The sequence below is a fragment of the Phlebotomus argentipes genome, unplaced genomic scaffold (genome assembly GCF_947086385.1).
Source record: "Phlebotomus argentipes unplaced genomic scaffold, Phlebotomus argentipes genome assembly contig_2, whole genome shotgun sequence".
NCBI lineage: Eukaryota > Metazoa > Arthropoda > Insecta > Diptera > Psychodidae > Phlebotomus > Phlebotomus argentipes.
Genome location: NW_026776162.1, coordinates 2,305,123 through 2,331,353, shown reverse-complemented (window position 1 = coordinate 2,331,353; position 26,231 = coordinate 2,305,123). Strand labels below are relative to the sequence as shown.

Below are 26,231 nucleotides of genomic sequence, written 5' to 3'. Positions count from 1 at the left end.
GTATAACAAGGTGAGTAGCTAAAACGTAATTTCCTGTCCCTTTTCTCGATTGCAGAACCCATCTTTCGATTTGTGTTCTCTGTTGTCCTCAATTACTCACCTTCGGCCATGAACAACGCATGAATGAAAGCGTGGAAATGTTACAGTTTCACCTCAGAATTTATTTATTGATTCACTTCTTCTGGAATGTGTTACAACAATAAAATGATAATAATTTAAGCTACTAATATTAACACGTATTACATTAATTTCTACATCTTTCACAGACGTGGGTGTTAAACTGAAGATAATTGGGAAAATTATACCGCATAATCCGAGACTGGGACGGGGACTACATTTTCTTTCTCTGACTCTCGTGTGATTGAAGTGAGTGGAAATAAATGCCACTTATTGGAGTTGGATGAGCGAAGAACTGAATTGGTTATAAGAGCAATGATTTCAGTGACATCATCTGCAAAAATTCAAGTATAAATTGTCCTTAGTGATAAAGCTTCTCTAGTGTTACTCAATTTCTTTATCTTCTTTAGTTACTTTATGTGTTGTTCACTTCTGCAAATGAATTTTCGATTCTGCTTCACTGTCGGTAATTTAATGTTAGTCCATTATTATCATATGCAAGTGTTCGTCTCGACTAGCTTTTCTCCCATTTCAAAATTTTTCTCTATCATTATAAGTTATTCTTATGGTCTATCATACGTTTAATTTTTAAACTATCATATAAGAGATTATAAGGTATTGTGTAAATATACTTGATATTAAGCTTTCAATGGATGGCTGATGATGAGTTCGCTTGAAACAAGTGTAAACTTTACCTCATAAGTTTCCTTATTCAAAATAAGATTACTCGTGGACAGATTCAATGTAAGAGTGCCGCAAAATAGTGCATATTGATAGATTTTTGCTTCATTTCTTCTTCGTCTATAAACATTAAATTTGTGTGTTTAAATTTATTCTCATTCTCTTCACTTAAATTCCTCTACTTTTAACATGTTGTATTTTCTTTCATGAATAATTTACCTTTTCTCTATATTTATTATGCTTCCCGTCTATATAAATATAGGCCCGTGTAATTTATGCAAATGATCAATTTTTTTTACTCATGTCAATTAATAGGAAAATAATTAGCTATTCGTTTTATTATAAAATGTCTCATGAAGTTTGGTGGAAGAAATTGTTATTATTCGTCACTTGTTGTCCTTAAAAAGAACTCGCCTTCTTCTGCCTCACACTCGCTGTGAGATTGAATGCAGGACCCTTAATTAATTATTACTCATTACAAAATGCCAATATCATACATTTCATAGGGGAGAAAAAATACCTTGACAAAATTGTTTTTCCTTCCTCCTTCCCTATAATACGATTAACATTACATCCCTCATATTAATGACTAAATAGCAGAAACATTATTACAACGGACACGTCTAACAATTACTAAAGGGGAACGATTTCTCATGATAAATACTTTATAGTCACTATTTAAGAGTAAGTATAGAGTTACAGATATTACATGAGTTTGATGATGAAGGAAAAGAAGTATGCGAAGGATTAAAAAGGAAGTACACAGGGTGTGTCTTGTAAAACGTTCTAAAGATGACTGAATTTGATAAAATCTTATTGCACGTTCGTTCATAGTTTAAAATAATTAGTTTGTCATTGGTCATATTTTCATAAATTTCTCTACTTTTTTGCTTTTGGGATACTTTATCTGAGATCCGCTGTCTTTTTCACCGCCCCCTTTCTCTCACTTTGACTGCAATTGTTTTTTTTTTTATACTGTTTGCTCTGCGAGGATTGTGCAATTTTCTGCAAGCAACAACAAATAGCAACAATCTCGAGGAAGATTGTGAATGTCTGTCATTTGGCACGCTCCAAGGGATTCCGCGTCTTCACGTAAGTCGCATGGAATTCCACATCGTCTTCATACTGTGGCATTTTATCTCTTAGGATTTTTATAGTGATGAGAGAGGCTTCTTCCGTCTACCGAGCAAATTTCCCAAGAAATAAGTAATCATTTGATGTTGATTTTTGCTGTGAAAACCGATGATATATTGTATGGATTTATGTATTCACTAAAAGTTGGTGTATTCTGATGAAATGAGTGCTTACATATTACAAAATACAACCACGCTCATCATCTTCTTTAGGCAATTCAAAATTGATTCCATTTCATCACACCCTCACATTTTCTACTTAGTAATTGGTATTTCTTCTCTTATTCTCCATTACATGCTAAATGTCTAATACCATTATTGAAAGTATATCGAGAGTGTTCCTTGGAGTGTTGTCATCTGCAAGAAGAACGCTTGGGGAAATGAGTCGTCCACGCTAAATCCTCTCATTTAGAACACAAGAAGACGGTCTGCACTTCCTTCAGAACTATCGTCGTCATCCTCGTCGTCCTCATCGTCGGAAGTTAATGAAGCTGCACTATTAATTACATCCTCTGATGTTACCATAAAAATGCAACGAAGAAAGAGCACATTAATATATTTCATCCAGAAAATCGCGTGCATGTGGAAAAATGCAATAAAGTGAAAATGTCAATTCACAGAGTGGATTTTGCATAGGAGTAACTTCAAGAGAAATTATTCAACGCTAATTTGCTGAGTTCTTGTGATATTCAGTCTTTCTAACATTGCTCTAGTTGAGTTTAGTCCAATGAGAGACTTTTCAGCACAACTCCAAAAGGCTTTTAGCAATTTGATGCTTTCCAAAATGGCAAAAGCGCTTTCACTTGCTCTCTGTGATGCTGAGTTTGAAGAGCATTTTGCAACACTTATCGCCTCATAAAGTTCAAGCGCTTAATCGTGGTCGAGAGCAAATATCCGGGGGCGTTCTTGATGTCGCTTTTGGCAGAACCAGTGATGGAAGCTCTTTAAAAGTGATACGAAATAATTCATATAATTTTCAAATTCACAATTTCCTCATTAATTAAGAGGGAAATATTTGTTTGCATTGCGCTGAGAAATTTCAAATGTAAATCATTTGGCTACTAAAATTCCTTCTCACGTTTGCAACTTTGAAACTAATGAATATAGTTTGATTAACACGAATTATAACATTTAGCGAAAACAAGAATTTGGAGATAAATTGAAAAGCTCCTCCCAACTCGTGCTAAACTCCCTGCATAATCCACCTGGAGAGCGAGCCAGAGCAAACTCGGGTGGAATTGCAAATAAATTGTAAAAGTTGTCTCGCAATTACCGCAGTTGGGCTTCCCTCGAGTGCGGGTATTTGCAAACTCGACACCATGCTTGTCCACGCACCAGCACACGCCCACAGAGTTGTGGCACTGGGTGGGCTTGTAGAACCCTTGGACGTCGCAGTCGGGAGCATAAGCACCTAAGGATTACAGAGGGCAGGTCAATAGATTCCAGGTGACTGTTAAGTGGGTGTTTTCGCGATGCTCACCTAGAAGATCGCCGCCAATTCGTCGTCGAACGGCGGCACAGGGTCGGTCCGTCTTCTCAAAGCATCTGCACCATTCGCGCGGATTGATGGCACTGTCCTGGTCCAGATCACAAGTGTCGATAAAGGGCTTAATGCAGCGCTCATTCTGGTCGTGCTCAAGATCGTACAATTCCTGTGTGGTGAGCTGGCCGTCGTTATTCAGATCCAAGTGGCCAAACATCCACTTCGCCTCTGTCTTGCACGCCGGCGGGAAGTGAGCTGCAAAATATCCAATTGCCAATTTAGCAAATCCTCTGCAATCCAGCATCATCGCCGTGGAGGCAGAACAAGCTGCTTTCCCTTACCCTTGGACTTCTGCGAATGTTGACGACGCTTTTTGCTGTCGGCCATAATCACGGAGAACCAATCCAGCAGTCGATTTCCAATCGCCGTCAATTGCTGTGGCTTGCATTCGCCGGATTTCGAGGGGTAGCCTGAAATGAGGACACCCAATTGCAAATGCGCCCATTAGCAATTCCGAAATTACAGCTCAGATGCCGCACTGCTATATGCATGGCAATAATTTACTCACGGATGCTGTTGGAATTCTTCGACAATTTGCTTCCGGACTTGTCAATGACTTCGTTGTATGTGCGATATTTGTGCTTCTCGTCCATTCGATTGTACGAGTCCTGCGAAACAAAAACGAACGCAATGTCCACAATTCGCACATAAATTTAATCTCTCAATTCAATCTGCCTTCCTTAGATTTTATTACACGATTCCCTCTGTGATGCAGAGCGTGAATTTGCAATAGAATGTCTTTGGTGTGAAAGTGTCACTCTTGAGGGAATTTAGAAAGGTATTTTCTTGAAAGAGGATTTGAAAGAAACCATTCAAGTGACTCTCTTTTACAAGGTACTTTGAGAAAAATCAATAGTGGCATAATGCAAGTTTGAATATGAATGCAACAAATAAGATGGATAAATTGTATTTTATTTTATTTTCATGTGTCACTTTTTATTCTCATAGCTTAGCTAAAAATACTCTATCTAAATTGTACTTAAATCCGTGTTTCTCACAGGAATGTGAGATAAGAACTGCAATTTTAATTGGACTTCGCGATATCTGAAAAGTATATCCAATAAATTTGCAGGAATCTCACGAAAAGCTCCCAATCGTCCTCAAGAATAAAGAGAATGAAATTACGATTTAAACTATTCGTCTCGAAGGAAATGGCGACATCGCGATGCAATGTGATATCGTGCATAAAAGGCAGATTCCACTTTAAATAAATATTTACAAAATGGATTAATGCTCACCTTTTCCTTGCCACCCTTGTACGATGATGCACTGTACTTAAGATACTTGTAGTGCTTGTTGTCATACTTTATGTCCTCCGGCGTGAAGGTAAACTGAGAATTGATGTGATTGAAGTGTCGATTCTTATCCTCCTTGTACTTTTTAGTGTCGCTGTCATCACCATTTCCCTCCACTGTCATCTTATACTTGGCATTCAGAGCATTCTGGCGATCCAAGAGTCGCTGCTGCTTCTTAATATCGTTGGTATCTGTGCAAGATAGGGAGTGAGATGTGTAGAGAACTTTCCAACCTTCGACCCTTTTCAAACTCAAAGGGCGAATGCAATTTCCTGCTAATAATTAAAATGCTGCGGTTGTGGCAGAGGCATTAGATAGGGGGTGGAAGTCAGAAAATTCCACACAATATCGCTCATGTTCGCAATTTCACCGTCTGGATTTCTACACCTCAAGACTCCAACTCTACACCTCCACGAGCTCAAAATCATTTGCATATTCCTCGCATAAACATTGAAATTTCACACAATGAACGTGAATAGGATGTGCGAACACCAAATCATTCTATAGATGAAATCTTTTCATAGGGCAAAAAAAGGAATTCTCATCAACTCATTTCAGAAGCTCATACATTTTCCACTTCAGCAGATGTGCACGCAAACTTTCTCATATATGCAGAACGTACAAGGCTAACGAGTACCGAGTTAGGATTGCCAACAGTATTTTCGGCTGTATGATAATTTCTATATTTCCTCACAGAAAATCGATCTCGAATCAGCGCTCACTTGCTAAAATCGCGACGTTACAAATGATACATTAAATATGACCCCGTGAATTTATTGTCATACCCGCGTTACAAAATACGCATTAATCAGGGGGAAAAATTGAAATTTATTAGATGTCTGACACTATCAGTTGAATAAAAATGCAAAAAAGACCACCGCTTTGGACTAAGTGTGAAAAGTGTTGAATGACAAAATTGCAAATAATAAATTAACACAGAGAGAGAGGGAAAAAAAAATAATGTGACAGTATTGAAAATCTCCACCCGCCGCACGGTATGGAAATTATCAGGAAAAGAGTGACAATTTTCGCATAAATTAGGCGATGGAGGAAAAAAAGTTCAATAGTGAATGCATTTCCATAATAAATGAAGCGAAAGAGAGGAGGCATTTTCTTTGTGGTGAGCAAATCACGTGGAAAAACTCGTTAGATGAGATGGGAGGAACTTTCAGCACGGAAAAGTATGATAGAAGTTTTCTTTTAAACTCCATTTCTCTTCTTTGCGCTTGAGAGGTTCTGAGAAGATAGATTGAGGGGACAATTTTTCAGGTTATCAAAGCTTCTTTGGACGCGATGAAAGTCTGTTCAGCCAAGGTTTTGTTGACTATAATTTCAGAAATTTATTGCAATTGTCTAAGGTTCTTTGGCTTCCAGCTGTACAATTTTATGGCTTTATCGCAGCAAAACTACGAAGGCATTAAATCTGATTTAAGACTCAAAATTATCAGGCAACGAGTGTATTCTCAATATTTGCACATTTCCTCTGTATTTCCTCGGTAATCCTATTGTGGATATTCAGCAGGTGGAAAAAGAATGGACTATGTATAGATATGGAGCATAGGATAGCGATCTGAAATATTTCGAGGGCTCAGGAGAAACGCGTTTCCACCCGCGTCTTCCCCGGCAAATATAGATACCGTGAGGCAAAGTGAATATGGAATTGGAGGGAAATACAGGTGTGTAAGCATTTCTCTCATGAACCGTTTCTTATTCTATTGAGACGTACTCGGGAGAATCGCAAACGGTATGTTTGAGATTTGAGCTTATAGCCGCATTACAATACACTTTGAGCGTTTATATTGATATCGATCTCAATCTCCCCAAACCCAACAATAATTGCAAAATCCCTCGGATGGCAATAAAGGCCGGGAGAGGAGTGCTGAGTATGTCAGTCGCCCTCAATTTCCGCAAGTTTCCAGCACCCGTGGGGGTGGTGAAAACCATCAAACTCATTCAAGCATGACCAGCCACAAGAGTCTGGCAGCAGCCAGGCGGTCTGGCTGTCGCATGAATTTATCCGCTGACCAGCCAGACAAGTTTGTTAACATGACAATTCTCTCATCCGCTCACAGCATCCCACCTTCATTCACTTTGCACATGGTATTTGAACAACTTACCACGGCATGGGCAGAAGCCCTTGCACGCAACTTTGATGGCCGTGGCGTGAATGCAGTTGTGATAGTCAAGCCGGCACAGAGAGGAGTAGGTTCGGTTGTCGGAGCCACACATGAAGGTGGGCTTCGTCACTGGACAGAGCTTGCAGTTCCTGAAAGTGGAGGGCAGAATGTTAAACTGCTGCTGTGACATTATTGACGCTACATCGGATGTGATCTCTGTATCGCAGCCACGTGTATGCAAATTGACCCAGCATGAGTATGCTCAATATATTGCACAAATTGAAACATGCTCAGGACATCAGGAGAAAATCGGATCTACCGCCAAATGTCGATATCAGAGCAATTGATTTTGATAATTCAACTGTTTACTTTCTGTGGGTGTATCAACAACAATCTGTGAGCAAAAGTATTATTACATTATGAGGGAAATGTTGTCAAACCGAAAAAAACAATTCCATAATTGTTCTATTGCAAAACGATTGTTTTTTATTACTCTCTGATATCAAATTCAATCAATTCAATACCTATCGGTTTACTATTTTCTGTTGGCTTTTTTGCACTCTCTGCTCTGTAGAATTTATTGTGAGAATCCCACCACGTAGCTTTTATCACCAATTAAATATATACCCCATTATGTATTGTGCGATATTACAGAGGAGAGTGGATTAACTGATGGCTGTTAGGTACAAAATATGAAAATTAATGTGTCAGATAGATTTACTGAGTACGGATGCGTAAATATTTTATGTGCATTACGGCATTAATTTTTGAAATAAAGTAATAATTTAATTGTAAAATTTCATACAAAAGCCACTCACTCTTCATCGCGATCTCCGGTTGTTGTGTCGTAAAACACGTCATCATCCTGCGAGCTGTCCTCTTCCGGATCGTCCTGATCCTGCAACTCGTCCATATCTAGGTCCAATTTTCTTTTGGTATCATCATCACCAGACAATTTTGCCTTGGTAATTATCTCATCCCTGAAAATTAAAATTAGCCCGTTAGAGGGTCGTTGTTAAAGTTGTACATCTCCTCGGAGCTCTTCTTTCGCCTACTTTTCCCAACTGACTTCGGGCCCTCCCTTTGGCGTCTTAACGACCCCAAACATATGCTGAGCCCCGAGGAAGGGTAATGAAGGAGTTGATGTAGCTTTTATGTGGGAAGTAATTAACAATTCTTGGATAATTTCTCAGTGTCTCTTTGTTCCCATTTGGAAGGACGAGGATGTGGAGTGATGTTTCCCGTTGTTGTATGCACTCATCCACTAAATACAACTCAAGTGCTCAGAATTCAGGACATATCTTCTGTGGTGTTAACAATTTTACTCACTCAACCACTTTAATTCCCTCTTAAGAGATGTGAATGTTTCTTCTTTTATCAGACCAAGCATTGGCCAAAAGTACTGTAATGTTGATTGGCACAAATCACTCTTTGCGGCTATCGTGAGAATTCCCTTCACGCGGAAAAACATGGAAGTGGCAATTGAGTAAGACAGATATCCTGATTAATCAAGATGTTTACTGCTGTGCACATATTTTTATGCCAGAATACATAACAGACGCTCATCCATCGTCTTCCTCGGAACGAATGGCTACACTTGAAATTCCGCTGAAAAGCTCCTTATGTATTGTAACTTCATTTTAATGACTCCAATTTCGGCCATTCTGAGGCGATGAATGTGAGCTTAAAATTCATTGAAGCGCAACGGGATGGGAAAATTCGAGGAGGAAAAACAAACCAAGCAGTAAATATAATTAATTATGTTGTACACAAAGACATCTAATTAATGAATTATTGCATTCATGCTTATTTTATGTGGTGTAATCATTCTCATCGTCAGCAAGGAGGCAGAAAAGCGAATTTACGGTGAAAGCATTAAATATTCTTTTGTGTGTTGAGTGAGGAAGGCATTTAAAAATCTCTTGAGATGTTTTCCCATTGAAAAAGTGAGTGAAAGAAAGTGGGCGAAAACGTGAAAGGGGTTCTACAATTGAGCATTTGAGGTGAAATTCTTTCACGTTTCCCTTGAAATTGAGATAATGTCATCAGAACTTTTTGCTGAACAAACATTCTGCTCCCAGCGGCAGAATAGTCAAAGACAATGCGGGTCACAGATTAATTCTGTTAAAATGATTGAGTGGGTATTCCTCATAGATTGGTAACTATACACTGTGGGCCTCTTCATCAGCCCTTGACTTGGCCACATAATCCGAGTGCTCAACAATTACACTATATGTTCCAGCGTCTCTTAGCCAAGTATATAAATGGAGTCTTCCAGTGAAGGCTCTCCAATAACCATAATTGAATTCTTGCCACCGGATCTGGGAAATAATCTCAGAAATTGAGACGCAAGCACTCAAAATACTTTCCGCATTTTCACTGTCAAATCATTATTAAAGATCACATTTTGTTGCTCAGGTAACTCTGCAGCTGTAGTCATAAATAATGAAATTTTCCAGATAAATCTCACTTGAGAATTGAAAAGATGGCGAAAGAAGAAAAGAAAATTAATTAGGGGAGAATGAAGGATTTCACACAGATCATCCATGGTGTGAAAAAATATTTTCACTGTAGTCATGGATATAAAAGTAATTTGCAACTTTGAGAATTTTCAAGTCACGCTCCTGGAAAGTAAGGAAACCCGTATTTACACAAGAGTACAATCTCCAATAAGTATACATAAGATAATGGGAGGATTTCTGAGTTGATGACGGAGAAAATTTTGGCCCTTTATCTCAGTTAAATGTGGTTAAATTGTGTGAGAATTTTAAGTTTTGGAACTTTTCGCATTCCCCATTGGCCGAAAAAGGCGCAAATCTTAAGCTCTATGCTCACTGAGCTTTCCACATATTTCACTGCTAAAGCTTTCGATTGTGCATGTAAATTTCAATTCAGCCCCCAGGAAAAATTCTCTGCCAGCATTTTCCGCGCTCACGTTGAATGTTTAATTGATATGAATTCGCATTTATTATTATCACACGATTGAACGCGATTTTTGGCATGGGAGTGTGCCATAAATACTGCCGTAATGCTTCCACCTTTGCTTATGTAATTTTCAGGCTCTGCATGTGGGAGGATATTGCTGCTGCTATGAGAAACCTTCTATATTTACCTGTTTCGATGGAGCTCCTTCTTGGAGACACAAACCGCCGTGTATGCGTCCTCGAGGAGGCAGAGCTCCTTCTTCTTGCAATTAAGTGGTCGACATAAGTCACCTGGAAGGAGTGCAAGAAACAGAAGCAAATAAGAAATTTGAGTACAAGTGGAATTCGGTCTTTCGATAAATTTATCGCCTACGTGGCCGAGTGACATGACAAACGTGAGATTGTTAGTATGGAAAGAGTCACAGAGTCAAGGCGATAAAGCACGACACAAAAATTGAATTGGAGAATTAATTATTGGAAAAATTGTTGTGGAAAGAGTTTTGACATAATTGGTTGTGTTTGAGTTTGAAAAAATATTTTTTCTACGTTTTTTTCTCCGAACAGCAGAAGGCATAACAATTTCGGGTATCTGGTTAATGTACCTTGTCGAAAATCCAAGTAATAGTGCGATAATTTCTCCTGCAAAAGTGTTGTATTAAGCTTTATGGAAAAGTCCAGAAATCCATTGCGAAAGACATCCTGAGAGAGCGAGAGCTTGAGAGAGATTTGAGTGTATTTTCCCCATGCTTTGAATGCTCGAGTGTATCATTTGGCATGTTCCTACTATTGACTACATGTGTACATCCTTTTATTATGCATGAGAGGTAAATGTTATTTGCTGGCAATGAAAAAAAAGAGTGCCAGAGACCGAAAAAGGATCTGCAGCACTTTTGGAGCCGTACAAATACACATTTTCTGAATATTTCATTCGCATCTTTCCATTTTGGCATGGCGAGAGAATTAAATTTATACAATTGAATACATTACACTACCACCATCCCCAGACACCTCGGCCGCGTCTTTGTCCGCACTTCGCGTCTCAGTATCAAGTTGAGTGTCTCATGAGATTTACCTGATAACTTCTGTAAATTGCAAAATTGAACTTTCTTCGTAAAATGGTCTCTTTATGATTTCCTTCCTTCGCGATGCCAAGTTTTAACACTCCCAGCACTGAAGTACGGAAACTTTAGTTTGCAGTGAAATATTCATGCTTGAGTACGCATAGTCGCACAGCAGTTGTAACTACAAACCGTGCCGGGACCTTTGGGAATTGTTGCAAAACTATTTTCAGAGCGGAAATGGGAAAATACGGGGATTCTTTTCACCTCAAAACTTTTACTCAACATCTCATCCGCGAATCTCATAAACTCAAAATTATTTGTCACACTTTCCTTCCCTTCGCATTGCTATAACAAAGGATCATACAGCAGAATTCTGGGAAATTCGTGATAAGTACTCAAAAAATTCATTAAATTAATGTATACAAGAATCGCCCATTTTCATTTCCTCGTCATACGCAAAAAGAGTACAAAAGAAGAAACAGAAAGAAAACAATAAATTGGAATCAAGTTGGGAAGGAATTTTATTACATTTTTGCTCCTTGCACGGCTCTGGTTTTATGTTGAAGTAGGTATCGCAATTTTTATTCAATAATTTTTTCCACGACATACCAAAACGAGAGATATAATAAATTGGCCCTTTTCCAATGTTTTCCCCCTCAATTCGTGTATTGTTTGTCGGTTTTCAACCAATGGCAAAACATACGAAAAAGTATTTATAATGTCTCTCGGGTTCACATTAAAAATTTATAAAGGGAATTGAATTTGTCGACATACAGAAGGTACTCAGTGTCGTCTTGAGATATAACGCTCGATGAGAGAAAGAGGCAATAAAAATAAGTATGATGTGATTGGATATGAGATGCTGGAGCTTTAGAATTGTAATTAAGCACACGGAACTTACTCGATGGATCGTGTATCCACTTCTTCTTCTCCGGCGTCGGTTTCTGTAGCGATGATTTGTCGTCCTGAAACAAGTAGAAAGATTTGTAAATATATTTTTAGGGTAATGAATACTTTGTTGAGAGTGGAAATTGTTGCATCATCGCAATGTTGTCGTCCACGATCAAGAAAGGATACATTTTTGATGGTTTTCATCATTCAAACTTTCATGTATACCACAATAGTTGCAATATTAAAGTGACAAGCGGTAAAGCCTTCAGGCTGCGCTCAAATAAAACAGAAGGAGGCGGCTTTTGAGTCCATAAACTACATAAATTGTGGAATATGTGGAGCAAGTTGATCTCAACATTCCATGTTGGGAGTGTATGTGTGACTCCATGTGGGCTTTAGGTTATGAAAAGCAATTTCAGACGAGGAGCAAAGAATATTTCTCTGAAATATACTTGAGACACATACAATTGGATATCTACTCCATCCCCCAAACACATTCAATATCGTGAGAGATAAGTGCATGTGTGGTGTGCTATGAAATTTTATTATTAAAAGTTTTATTGAATTTTTTTCACGCCCAACTCCAGGGTTGCATCATTTCGCGTGAAAGCTTGTTCGGGTTTTATTGCTTCAGCATTATCTATGCGCGATACCACCATCCGCCAGGAGCCGCAGGGTGGGATGGATTTGATGGCGCAATGCTCCGACCAGGACAGGAAGGAAGAGTGCCGCAGACAAGTGGCAGAAATGGTCTAAGTATCGTGAATTGCAATCTAAGGAGAGCTCAATTAATTCGTGTTAGTAATTAATTTACAAATTGAACAACTCCCAGCCACTGACTACGACCTAATGAATCCAATTTCGTTCTCCTATCATCCGTGTGAAGCATTATGTTGTAGCAGAAGGGTGTTTTCCACCCTTATCGATCGCCTCTCACATTCGACATAATGGTACACGACAAATTTTCAAACCTTTCCCATCCACCGGCCTTCACTATCAGCCGCCACTATCGGCACACCAATAGCTCTCTTAGAATAACACGTTGTAGTCACATTAAACACATTGAGATACGGTATAGAGAGTGTTTGCAGGAGTATCCGAATTATCACTATTAGCTCCAAATATAGCCGCTTCGTTGAGGGTGGAAAACGGCGGCAGATTATGGCACATTTTCCAAACATCAAAATCATGCATCATCATCGAATTATCATATTTGCTCACTTGAAGGGGCTTTAATGGTTCCCTGTAGCTTTGGGGCGTTAGAAAGGCTTTTAAGCCACCCAAGCACATGTACATAATTATCCACAGTTGACATAAAACTCTCGACATCCTTGAGGGTTAAAAGATATTCCGGCAATTTAATTTCCCCCATTACAATGACATGTAGAAATAGGAAATATATACGTCTAATCTATTTAATTTACACGACAGAGTGTCTCACGGTCTCCCTCGAGACTCATTTTAGGCATTAGATCGCAACTGAGAAATTCTCCCATCCCATCAACACTGCTTTATGTAAATCGATATTTGACAAAAATAAAGTATTCAAGCAAAGTAAAAAGTGTTTTGTAAAGTGCATCAGAGTAACTATTTTATCTAACAGTGTCAGAGTTGTGATGAATTTATATAGTGAGAGATGAGTGGAGTTTACTGCCAAGTAATTTGATTTACAGGAGTCATGGTAAACAATTTGGCAAGGTTCACAGCATTTCCACAGCACAACGTGTAGGAATAATTCGATATGAGTTGTGAATAAATCAGAATAAGTTCCAGAAAAAAGTGCCTGATCTGGGATGTCTGAGGAAAAGAAACATCTCTCTCTCTCTCTCTCTCTTTCTTCATGCATAACGAGATGGTCTAATGTAAATATTTACATACGCCTAGCTATTGGAATATTTCACGACTTGTCAAAGATGAAGATGTATAGTTTGCATATAAACTCTGTGATATGATTTTTTTTAGACTCTTTCCTCGCAATAATTGGCCTCACGGAATGTTGACAAACCCTCCTTAATATACAAAGCATATTATATCGTATATTTGTGCTGAAAACCCTTGACATTTTCATGTCTCCTCCACGGCACACAAATTGAACAAGTGTTTTATTAGGTCACTTGTCGTCGGTATTAATTGAATTTCATCATCGTCGTCAGGACATGAAATTTTTAGTACATAAAATTGTGCTGCTGAGGCAATTTTTGTGCTATTTTGTCTGCATTTTAATTTGAAGCGACAGGTCGTCGTAATAAAAATTGACTTCTATTCGCCAGATTAAGTCACTGCCTCACCTAATTCTGCACTATACATCTCTTCAATTATTTATAATCCAATTCCAACCTGAAAGCTCTTCTCGCTGCCCCGACGTCCCCCATGTAAAGTGGTTGCACGGGGGAATTGAGATGTTCTGGTTGCTGCAAAACTTTCCATTCTTCGGGCAGAACTTCCTGGGGAGACTGAGCACTGCGCGCTCTTCTCATCGGTGGGGATGATGAATTGGGGATGTGGCCATTGTATCGAGAGAATGGGTGAGAAAGTGACGGTGATGGGAAGGGATGAAAAATGTCCTAAAACGGACAATGACGATCCGAATGGGGCAGTGAAGAGGAAAGAACAGAAAGTGATATCTAAATTGTGTTCAATGGTGATAAATTTTATTGATGATAACCATTCGGGCTTTCGCAGCAGAAAGTCTCACTTGCCTTCTGGATGAGCTCCATCAAATTTGGGCCAGACAATTTCCCGTCACCATACACACTCCGCATGATTAGAGGCTGTCCTAGATGGACATGCAATTGCGTCCACGAATTCCCAGCTGTGACGTGTCTCTGAGGCACCTGAGATGTCACTTCCCAGAACCCATCTCATTTGAGGACACGGCGATGGCCGAATAAACACGGACTGTACACTATACATCATTAGGTTAGATACCGCCTCAACCTTTGATCCTCTTTGTGGAATTGCCGACGCGATGCAGTGATACAAGTGGCGCGCAGTGTAGCCACACCGCATTACATAAGGTAGCAACATGGTGAATTTATACGAGCTGGTTACATCTGGCGCATATTTCATTAAACCCGTTAAACGGCCTCACGTCATGGGGTCCAAAGGTGCTAGTGCTGTATAATTCACTTAACTGTCGGGGTTTTAGGTACTCAAGAGCACCCTAATAAATTGGGTGCTTTTCCCTTCGAAAACACCCACTCTTGTCATACGCACACTTCCCAGAGATTGATCAATATTCAAACTCTTCTCACTATGTGTTGATATTTATCAGAAGCTTATCCTTCTTCCCCATTATCGAGCTCTCTCCCACGTTGACTTCACAAGTAATGGTTTTCTTTCTCACATAAACTTATTGATTAGCCAGACCTACCAATTTGTTTGCAATTCACTCACGTTTCCTTTCGTAAATGGGAAGAACTATACACAATATGTATGGAAGAGGCTTTAGCTTCAGAAGACGCGCATTCATATTTTATTAAATGGATTTTCATGCAGTGAAATTTCCCACCTGAATTCTCACTCCGCCGCTAAGCTGGAAGCATAAACAACATTTTGGTGAATTTGTCTTCACTCTCCTGAGCCTCCATTTATTCAATATATCCGAATAAATATCAATTTTCATGTACAAAAAAATGTCTGAGAAATCTCACTGAGAATTCACACACGGTGCCCACATATTTGGCATGGAGGCGGGAAAATCAATAGGATTAGGGTGGAAATTTTTCCGTTATATCGTGTTTTACGAAATCGTTCTCGATTAATTCAATAGTAGCCTCTGCTCCTCTGAAGTATTTGTTCATCCATTATTTTCCGGTGGAGCAAAGAGATTGTTTAATATTTGAATAGTGTGGTAGAGAAAATACAATTTTTCCCCTCTAATAGACCATAAATTGACTCCTAATGACGTTATGTCCACCAGCGGGACCACTAATGCGTAGGTGCACAAAATGTATTGCGTAAGGCAGTCGAACGTTCGCTGGGTTATGCAAAATTCATATTTTTAGAGAAACAAAGGTGGAAAAATCCGTGCACAGTGAAAGAGTGTCATTTTGGGTTAATACCATAAACTTTTCCTCCGCAGTCCCAAATGTGTTTCTTAAAAAAGTACACATACACAAGAAGGTAAAAAATAGAGGCAGCCACACAATAGGAGAAGCCATGGAAGGAAATTATTATCCTGGTGGGAAGTATAATATTTCCGGGTTTATTTGGGGGGCAGGGCGCAAAATAAAAGACTGTGAATTCATGGGTGGAAAAGGAAGGCAGTAAAATCCTCTCTTCTCAGCAACTCCCTGGCATGGGAGTGAAATTTAACTGGGGAATACTTCTGTTAATCACAGTTGGAGATTTTTCCATGCGATACAACGGGGTTGAAGTGTTGTGTAAGAGAAAAAAAATTCGATGAATGTCAACATGCAAACATTAAATGAATATTTTCTACTCATGTGCAAATACCAATCTCGGTGAGAGATGAATGGATAATTTCAGCATAGCAAACCAAGAGAATAACCCTGGTTTAATATTTATTTGTAAGCAAACAGAGACCCTCTCTATGGTGGGGAAATATTGTTCTAATTTCTGCTAATTATTTCTGCACATAAGCTAATTATCGCAACATAGAGGAATTATTTTGTGGCTCCCAAACCCAACATCCAGCAGAGAACTCATGGGAACACAAACAAATGTATGAGAATTGTGGTCGGATAATTCTCTCCAGGAGAGAGAGAGATATTCGAGGTATTACAGCAACTGACAAATTACTCTGAAACACCTCTGAATACTCTAAATATGTATTCGCGAAGAGGCACAAAATGCAACTTACCGCCATTGTTAAATTTACTTGGCAAAAAAGAAATGAAATATGTGAAATATACACATTTATTTAAGAATCCTCAGTAAGACTTGTACTCTGGAATTTCCAGATACAGTGGAAAGAAGAGAAAACTGAAATTGCACGTGTAGTCTTGAGACTCAGCAGAAAAAGGCGGAGAATAAAATGTGTGGAGATAAATGTTGTCGGAAAATATTCCAACAAATTTGCAAGAAATGGCAAACTTTCTTTTGTGCTATTTTCCACAAGTGTGTCTCCGTAGCTTCGAGAATTTCCCTTTATCTCCTCTCTATTTTCATTTTCCTTACCGAAAGCCAAAAATACAGACGCGTAGGACGTCAGACCATGGACAAAAAGCATTTCGACAACATGACGCCATTCTTAGGCAAAAGATATGGACAAATATTTCACATTATACGATGTGTTTCATATCCATTGATATTTGATTTTTCTCGTTAAATTTTTACACCAATAACACAGCTACGCTCATGGTAATATTGCAACGTTGTGTGTACAAGTATTCGCTTGAGTGTTTTGGAACACACAGTGCAAACTTTCATCCTGATTCATTTTGAAGGCTGTGCATAGGAAAAAGTACAAAACATAAACCATGAATGCTTCTCGTCTATGCACAGATGCAAATTATTATATGCATTGTCTGTAGAGCGGAAAATAGAGTGAAAATGGGATTCGTTCGGTGCTCACAATATTCACTGTTTAATTGCCTCACTCTATTTCGCCCGCTATGACAGGACGTGAAAGATTACCAGTTTTAAGTCAATATTTGTTTTCATTAATTAATTTTTATTGGGCGCTGCGTCGCTGTGTATATTTTTATGTGCCAATTTCCGGAAATATGACACATCGCGCGCCCAATTTACTAATTACATAACAACCATTCACACCACCCATCCCGAGGGTGGCGAAATAAAACATGGATGTACAGAGTGTCCACCCACATGCCTCGTCGCTAACCTTCATTTCGATTTCAATATGCAAATTTTCGGTCCCACAAAGGGTCTTCCCTCTTTCTTGCTACACACCCTTTTATATATGCTTGAGTGTGTGGCAAAGTATTGGATTCAATGGCGTAATTAAATTCATTTGCCGGGAGTATCAATTTCCCAAGAACGCCCTCAGTTATCTCTTCCACAATTCACACTGCGGATAGAGTCAAACTTGCTGCATATTAAATGCGAGTATAAAGGAGCAGAACTAAAATGGGAATATTTTGTTCTGGCGAAAACTCCTGCAAGTTCCCCCTGGAGCTTTTCGTCGCTGTGTAAGAAGCATATAAACACTTTTGTCTCTGTCGGCTAGCAGTGTGCTTATTAAAAATTCAGTTCATTTTAGAGAGAGGCAATCTTCAATTTTGCATATGAATCGAGACTTTTGCAAACCTTATCAGCTCTTCCAGGAAGAGCTTTTTTTCCAATATCACCGGATAAAGATATTACGTAGTTGTTTTGATTGGCTGCGAGTCAGTCTTTCTATATTTTCGTCTTGAGGGATTTTCCATGGAAAATCAAGGCAAAGTGGGACAGCAGCTCACTCTATAAGCTTATTACAGTACACCTTCTGCAAGTCAGCAGTTTAAATTTTATCTCTGTGAAACAGGATTACAGTTCCTCACTTCAATTTAAAGTTCATGCAAATTTTAAGTCACTGTCAATCTCGTTGTTGGAATGTTTTATCTAAATTAAACTCTCCGAGAGTGCTCAAAGTAACAGCATTCTGAGCATTAAAAGTAATTAAATGAGAATTGGTAATGTACATGAAATGTATGGAATTACTTTGTCAATTGAATCAAAAACGTATTGTGGCGAATTTAGCGTCAATATTCATGACAGCATATAAATAATTTGTATTTTAATCACAATGTTGTGTTTCTACTCTGAGCATCATTAGCCAGAATTTGCAAAAGCTAAATAGAGCGTCCAGCAGATTATTATGAATCATTTATTATATTGGGCAACAAATTCCACATATTCAGTGTGGGTTTCGCAGCTGGTCCACTCGAGAATGTACACTCCATTTTCTCGCAAAATACTCACATAATCAGCTAAACAACGTCCATCAAGTCGCGTGTGAACTGTTAATTTCAGCCCTGGCTTCCATGGATATTTTGTCCTCTTAAGCCGCTTCATAACTTCAACTTTCAGCTTAAGCCACACACGAATTCGCGACTAATTCATAAATTCATATCCATGTGAAATTATTTTTCTCCGGATCTCGAATATAAGGTTGATTTATTTTATGACACGAAATTCTATGTGTGGAATATTAAAATTTTACGAGATAATTCTCTCATCCGGCCGAATTTATGTATACTTGTGCCAAAAGAATTTCCCCAAGATGAATCCTTTTCCCGATGTGGAAATTTTTCTCTTCTTTAATTGAAATAAATTGAATTTAAACTTTGAAGAGTTCCAAATTGAATTACAGATTGTGCGTAAAGCCACAAAAATCTGTTTTCCCACTGCTTTCGATTATTGATTTTTTGCGGTTTATCTCAGCAGCTAAATCCGGGAGAGTGGTTGATTCTTCACTGATGGAATTAGCTGTATAAAATGAAAAATTGATGGAAGAGCACATATTTGATTTTCCAGACTGGAGCAATCTATACTAGGGCTATTTCTATAAAATTACATTCGGGTCTCCCAAACACATAAAAAGCGACTATTTTTAAGCGACAATGATTGATATATCGCCTGCGTATGCATACAAATTTTCACCCCCTGCTAATAGATGGTTTATATTTCATCATGTCCATCCCCGGATATTTTTTTTGGATATTCACTCTCTCGTCGACGTTGCAAAAAGACAAGCTCGTGGAATGGTCAGAGCTTTCGCAGAGAGCTCGATATCTTCTCCATTCAATCATTTTTAGGCTGGTTTTTACATAATAAAATGCTCATATGCCTTGCATTAGTCCCGCTGCTTATAAAGCATCACAAATCGAGCAAATGTCAGGCCCGGTAAATGGCAGATGAAAATCCAAATCCCGCAAAAACTTTCTCAATTTCGCTTGCTCGCTTTTTCACAACGGAGTTTTCAATCATAAAAACTTTGGTGGTAAAACATCCCAGGCATTATGTTGAATATCCAAAGCATGAGACAGCATGTATGGGAATGCAAGAATGCGGCAAAAATGCCTAAATCGAGTTATCCCGATCGTAACATGTTGATAAATCCATTTTGTGGTATTGAGTCGATTGAGCCAGCGAAGCGGAGCTCTCGAAAGGCTTCTCGTGAACCTGAAACTTGTTGTGCAAAGCAATTGTTGGGATTTAAGTTCATTGTTTACAACACTCAGTACGATTTTAGGAGCTTGAGTGATTGGGATTTTTCATTAATTCACACAACAAACAATATGCCTGAGTTAAATTGAATTCCGCCTCGCCCCGCCTCCCTTTGTACTGTGCCGGAAATTAATTTGGTTATTTTATTATGCTACACCTCCAAAATGTCGGGGACTTCCTTCCCATCTCGCCAATGGAAAGAAGTGAGAGCAAGAGCACGTTCAAGGGTCGGAAGCGTCGAGGCTCAAATAGGACTTTTTACAATGAGCTCAACTCCATCGAAGAGTAAATCATCACGGCCTATATGGCGCATAGATACATATTTTCCATCCCTTGTCATGCTTCGCGAAATATAAATGACATCCCTTTGAAGGAAAACAAATGGAAAATAAATATGAAATATGGGGCCGTGGTGTTGACATGCGGAGCGCGCGCTTTTTTTCAGCTTCCCGGAAGACAAACCCGATGGGGTGGCGTGCAGAGGGTGTGGACTTTATGTTTCCGAGACTATTTCATATGATGTAACACAATATTTGGCTCATGTATTGGAAAAATTGATTTTTCCTTCTTGAGTGCTCATGAAAAGTGGTTTGTGGTTTCTCGTCTTTCCTAATAAATATTTTGGGGTTCTTCCTCCCCGTCAAAATCACGTTCCTCAGCTATACACAAACCTCCATACAACTGCAAAATGTTATACAATTCGCGCTGTTTGAACAAGTCAATGTAGACGAAAATGTTGCCAGTCTGAGAAAATTTCGACCGTCAGTGAAATATTTTATATACAAAAATGCACTTCATGAATATTTCACTAATGCACAAGAATTTTACGATCGAACAGAAATAGATTATAATATGATTTATTATTAATGCAAAATCAGATTCACACTTCCCAACTCTTCTGGGGAAATTGTTATAAAATGTCCCCATAAAATTCCATATTTATACATTCATAGAAAACAATTAAAACACCCAGAAAAGTGCATTTATAACATCACATAAAATGATAATAAAACTTTAAAGTGGACAGAAGAGAAATCTGGTGGGAATTTTGCAAATTCACACCGATGCAATTCCTCTCCCATGGCAAATTAAACTCAACGTTTTTCAAAGGCTCTTTAGAGAGTTCAATTGAGCTTTACAGTATTGTAATTTCTCCAAATAACTTAACAATTAAATGAGCCTCGCCGTGTGAAAGTTCTGTGCAACTATTTCAATTTCACCGGGGAAAAGTTTCAAGCTGCCAATTTATATCACAACGACTACCCGTGGAGATTTATCGGATTCATTGCTCTGAAAACAGCCACTATGTATTCGAAGGGAGCGGCATTTAGTTGCGTTTAATAGCCATGTATTGAGGCCACAAAATGGCTCGCCATTGCGGCGGCTGTGGGTCCTGGAGCACCCCTTGATGGAGAACGCTCACTCACCGGACGTGGGGGATGACTCTTTGTTGGGAAGGGAATGAAAAGCCGCTGAGCATCAGTCACCCCTTTTGCACGTCGCACGTGAGGTGACGGACAAATATCGAGCCCATCAGGTTGAGCTCTTCGGCGCAAGGAAACTCATCCTTTGTCCCAACCCATCGCCGAGGACTCGAGGGAACCGGACAGAATGCAGCTTCCGACTGAGGGATGATTCTCCGGGTGCAATCGAGGCTTTGCACTTGGGATTATATGCATTTCTGCCCGCCAGATATTTCCTCCTGATGCCACAGCGGGAGAGATTTATGGGTGATGCGGAAAAGAAAAGGGGTTGAATGAAGGTGCGACCTCAGTTTTATAGCACTGGCAATTCTTTAATTCCACATCCAGCTCGAGTGCTATTTTGCTCGTCTCCCAAAGGACTCACCCATGCCATAAACCCCACTATCCATTCGCCTCGGTATCGTCCAACCCATTTGATGGATGACTCGCTTAAGGTTTTTACTGCCATTTTCGCCCACAGAAACCAAAAGCGAGGGGCTCATCAGCGTTTTGAAAGAACCAGCGAATTCCACTTTCAGTTCCATCAAATTTGTACAGTGACTAAAAATCAGCAAGTGACAAAATAAATTACACATGATTCGCCCCTCGTGACGTAAACCGTTGGACTAAACCTAATGGCCAGAACGACTCTCGAGGATGACGCTCTTGATGCCAAATCAACAATCTAAAATCCCATTTTGTACATGGATTTATTTTATTTTATTATTCTCTTTTTTCTTGCTTTGCCAAAAAGGAAAATCTTGCACAATAAATTCCAAATAAATCCCTTTGGAGTTGCGTAATTTTCCCCCCTTTCCACATCGGCTTAAGTCTGTCCTCAGAGTTATTTCACTCCACCATGAAGACGCGTCGAGGGGAGCTCATCAAATCTCTATTTGCATTTAATTCAATTTCAAGTATAGTCCTGACTCTGCTCGATGTGATCTTCAATTGCTATTTAATTGGCGCTAATCCTTCAATTATGTTTCGGTGTTGGCACATTTGCTTTTGGCAAATTTTACTCCACACAGTGGAACAGAAATTCATTTGTTATTGTGATTTTTTGCATTTGTGGCTGTACAAATGCAAAATTGCCTTCGACATTGTTCATGATATTACATAAAATATGAAACGTGACCAATTTACCATTGTACCATGACGGAATTTGGATAGTTTTTCGGCATTCGCAGGCCTTTTTGGCGTGGAATGAGATTGTAAAATGAAACTCACCCGGTGCAGAATTATATTCACTTCCGTATGCAATTCAATTAAAATTGTCCCTCTAAACTGGAAATTTTTCCCCAAATTTCACTCCAATGCTTGCTGTGGCAGCAGAAAATGGAACAAGAGCCAATGAAAGTTTAATGACATATCACATGGCAAATGCACATTTTCATTTACACCCGTCTAGTATGTATTATGTGAGTTGAGCATTCGCACCTGTAAGGGAATTAGCGATTTCATGCAGTTGTGAAGTGCCTGAGAGAAGATGCCTTCTCGACAATTTATGAGCCTTCTCATTGTCTGAAATGTGCGAATATTTCACACACTTTCAGCTGCCGCAAATGGAAAATCTCTGAAAGACTCCTCTCCACGGCATCTGGCAGCTTAATTTATTGTGATTTACCACACAGACTGCGAAGGAGCGAAGGAGTTGGAGCGATGAAGATCTTTCTTAGTCAGTGTAATCAGTGTAAAATGATTTGTAGACAAATTGTCTTGATCTCGTCTGGATGTCTAACGAACTGAGGTTTCTGTCTTCTGGCAAAAAAAAATGCCGAGAGTCCTTTTCAACGTTCCTCTCGAGCTTTTGCATTTTATTTACGTCACTGCAGGCAACATAAAAGTTAATATTACACTCAAGATTAGGGCAGTTCAAAAGTCATTAATGTGACTGCATTAAATTTTTAAGGTATAATTTTACAACTGCCAGCCATAGGAAATATTATACAGCTCTAATTAGACATTATGACGCCCTTTTATAAATTGCTCCTCTTCCGCCACGCATCACGCATTTAAATGCATGGACCATATTGAATTATTATTGGAATAATAATGCGGAAATGTGATGTGGGTGTCAATAAAGTTTCAGATTCTGCGTGTGGCAATAATAATCAGAAAGTCACTTCACTTTCCCAGCATATACATGCTTTACAGCGTCTGGATGGGACATAAAAGAGAAATTGTAGATTCTGAAGCGATGCTTATGGCAAACCCACCGGAAGAATAATGGTGTGAAAGGGTTTTCACATTTCATCTAATTCTCCTGTGGCACGACACATAATCGCACGTCTTCCCTTCGCAGTCATGTCACAGAAATTAATTGAGTTTTATTTCGAAAGAGGCGAAAAAGGAAGAAAAACTGAGAAATGACAGAACCACATGAGGGGCATTTTTTAATTTGGTACCAACAAAACGTTTCGCCAAGTGTTGGTGGAATGGTGAGTAATTAAAAAGGGTGTATTTTCTCCGAATGAAAATTGGAATGGAGGTGCGATGATATTGCCACAAAAATATATTAGGTAGAATTCAGTGGGAAGTGACGTTTTAATTTTCTCCAAAAAAAAAATTAATATTGAATGTGAAATGCATGTGAAAACAATGAAAATGATTTTGAAAAAGTGCCAATCAAAATAAATAGGTGAAATTTCATATTTGCCGGAAATAATGGAAAAGCTTTTATCTCCAAAGCATCACCATCACGAGTGAATTGATGTGTTTTACCCAGTCACTGCGTAAAGCTGCCAATATACCTGCCGAGGAATCGATTACCTAAGATATTCTTCATTCGATCAGTAATTTGCAGAAACGCAATTTACCCAATAGACTTCTCAAACCTAAACGATATCATTTTTCTCGTGTCTACCAAGTGGATTATGGGATCGTTTTTCGGCTCCAGTGAAAATTGAGTGAGTGCGGAAAATCTCACAAAAACAACACAATCAAATCCGATGATTGAAGTTAAAACGTAAATGCCTATAATTTAATGTTCTCTCTCTCGCTCTCTGTGAAAAGCCACCCTTATTGTTATACATAGATAAATGGCCATTCTGCACAATCCTATTTTTCATCTCCAAACATAATGATAGTTTGGCGCCATTATGTTCCACTAAAGCGCGCTCCGCTGCTTTTTACTCAATCCATTCGCAGAATTTCTCATTTATATTGTCACAAATGAGGACACTGCGAATTGTATCGGATGCGGAGAGATTGGATGGCTCGGCGAATGCCAAACTTATTCTTCCCACACTGCGTTTGATAAATTTCCAACTGAGATGAATGGCAGACACTTGAGATCGTAAATTTTAGGTGTGCCATCAGAACACTTGAGATGGACAATTAAAGTGCAGTTCAGAGGTGGAGGGCGTGTGTACTCCTCGGCACTTGGCCAGCAACCAAGGCTCCTCGGAGTTTTATGTACAAAGTGTGTTTTAGCAGCTCTCTCCGCTATGTAGTCATTCGTCTGTGAGAGCTTTCGCCATCTCGCTGACATTTAGAGAGCCTGAGAGGCACCGAGCATAATGTCTTCAGTGTTATTTGTCCCTCGGGTGATGTTACAGTTGGAGTATTAAATAAAATAAAGCGCAACAAAACGACCGAGAACGTAAGATGTGTGTAGAGGCCTGACGATGGAGCGTGAGAAAAGCTCTCGGCGAATGATGAGAATAAAACTTTCTGTCTCTCTGTCTTATATTTGATGTGCGAGGATGGGATGGATGCTGGGAGTGAAGAAATGCTTTGCGTTATCGATTCCGATTCATACCCACACATCGCATTCATTCAACCGCTCGTGCAGAGAGAGTCAGAAAGGGCGGCTCCAGCGCCGTAAAATCGCATGTAAGGACTCGCGATTTTGGCATTTAGGGTGGAATTTGTACAAAAGGACAGCTAATCGATGTGCTTCTGAGATTCCACGCTCAGCGGCCAAATTCTGCAAATGTAGCAATACAGCTAAGGCATTTGACTGATTACGTACCTCATCGACAAACTCGAAATCTCCGTCGTATTTGTTTTTCTTCTTGGCGCTGACCGCCACAGCGAGCACAAGACAAATTGCCACGGATACCCACAAACACTTCATGGCTGATGGAATTTTCACCGTCGCCACCGCAGGGGGTGTTTAGGAATTTTCCGCAAGGACGCTACGCAAGTTCAATCACTGCACCACGCACTGACCACACTCCTCGGCCCCCAATTGACTCCGTGGGCTGTTCCGTGGACTGGATATCACCCAAATCCCAATCAAAACACCAGAATTCGCAAATTCAGAGCGCACACTTCCTGCACCGACTCACGAAACTGCAATGATGCCGAATCGGCTGCCCAACAGACTCTGTAGACTTCCAGCCTCTTCGCCAGCCACTCGGCACCTCGTCGGATGCTACGGCGTCTCAAGTTTGCGCATTCCAAAAATTCCTCGCCTGCAAAATCGATGAAAGGTCCGTCGATGGTGAGGGAAGCGTTGCCACGCAGAGCTTTTGTCAACCCTCCCTCTATCGCCATGCCACCATTGCTGAACCACTGCTGCACTCTCTCTCTCCTCTCTCACTCTCGCAATGCACTCCCCAATTCCACCCCCGGTCAGCCAGCATCCCTTCCAGAGGGAGGAAAACTTGTGGAGTCACTCTCGGATGAGCTTACACACTTCCATTTGGGAAACGATACAGTCACACATTGCAAATCCCAGAAAAACCCCCTTCAGGAGTTTTCAACGACCAAATAAAACTTGGCAAAGTTATTTTCACTCGCTCACTTTTCAATAGGGTTTCAATGCAGCCGAAGAGTCTACTAAATCCCTATTCGCATACATGCTCGACAGGAGTTTCCTGAAAAGGCACAAATTGCGTGTCTTGTTCTGAATTTCACTTCC

General features: G+C 39.5%; 1 protein-coding gene across 1 annotated transcript; it reads right to left on the bottom strand.

Moving 5' to 3' along the window:
- Positions 1-386: 386 nt before the first annotated feature.
- Positions 387-25,662, bottom strand: LOC132264783 (proteoglycan Cow). Its single transcript, XM_059765101.1, has 11 exons — positions 25,338-25,662; positions 11,773-11,836; positions 9,999-10,101; positions 7,705-7,866; positions 6,887-7,035; positions 4,713-4,960; positions 3,983-4,082; positions 3,756-3,884; positions 3,412-3,669; positions 3,205-3,342; positions 387-2,443 (listed from the first exon to the last, which is right to left on the bottom strand). The coding sequence occupies exons 1-11, from the start codon at positions 25,440-25,442 to the stop codon at positions 2,340-2,342; spliced, it is 1,560 nt and encodes a 519-aa protein (XP_059621084.1). The 5' UTR covers positions 25,443-25,662; the 3' UTR covers positions 387-2,339.
- Between the last annotated feature and the right edge of the window lie 569 nt (positions 25,663-26,231).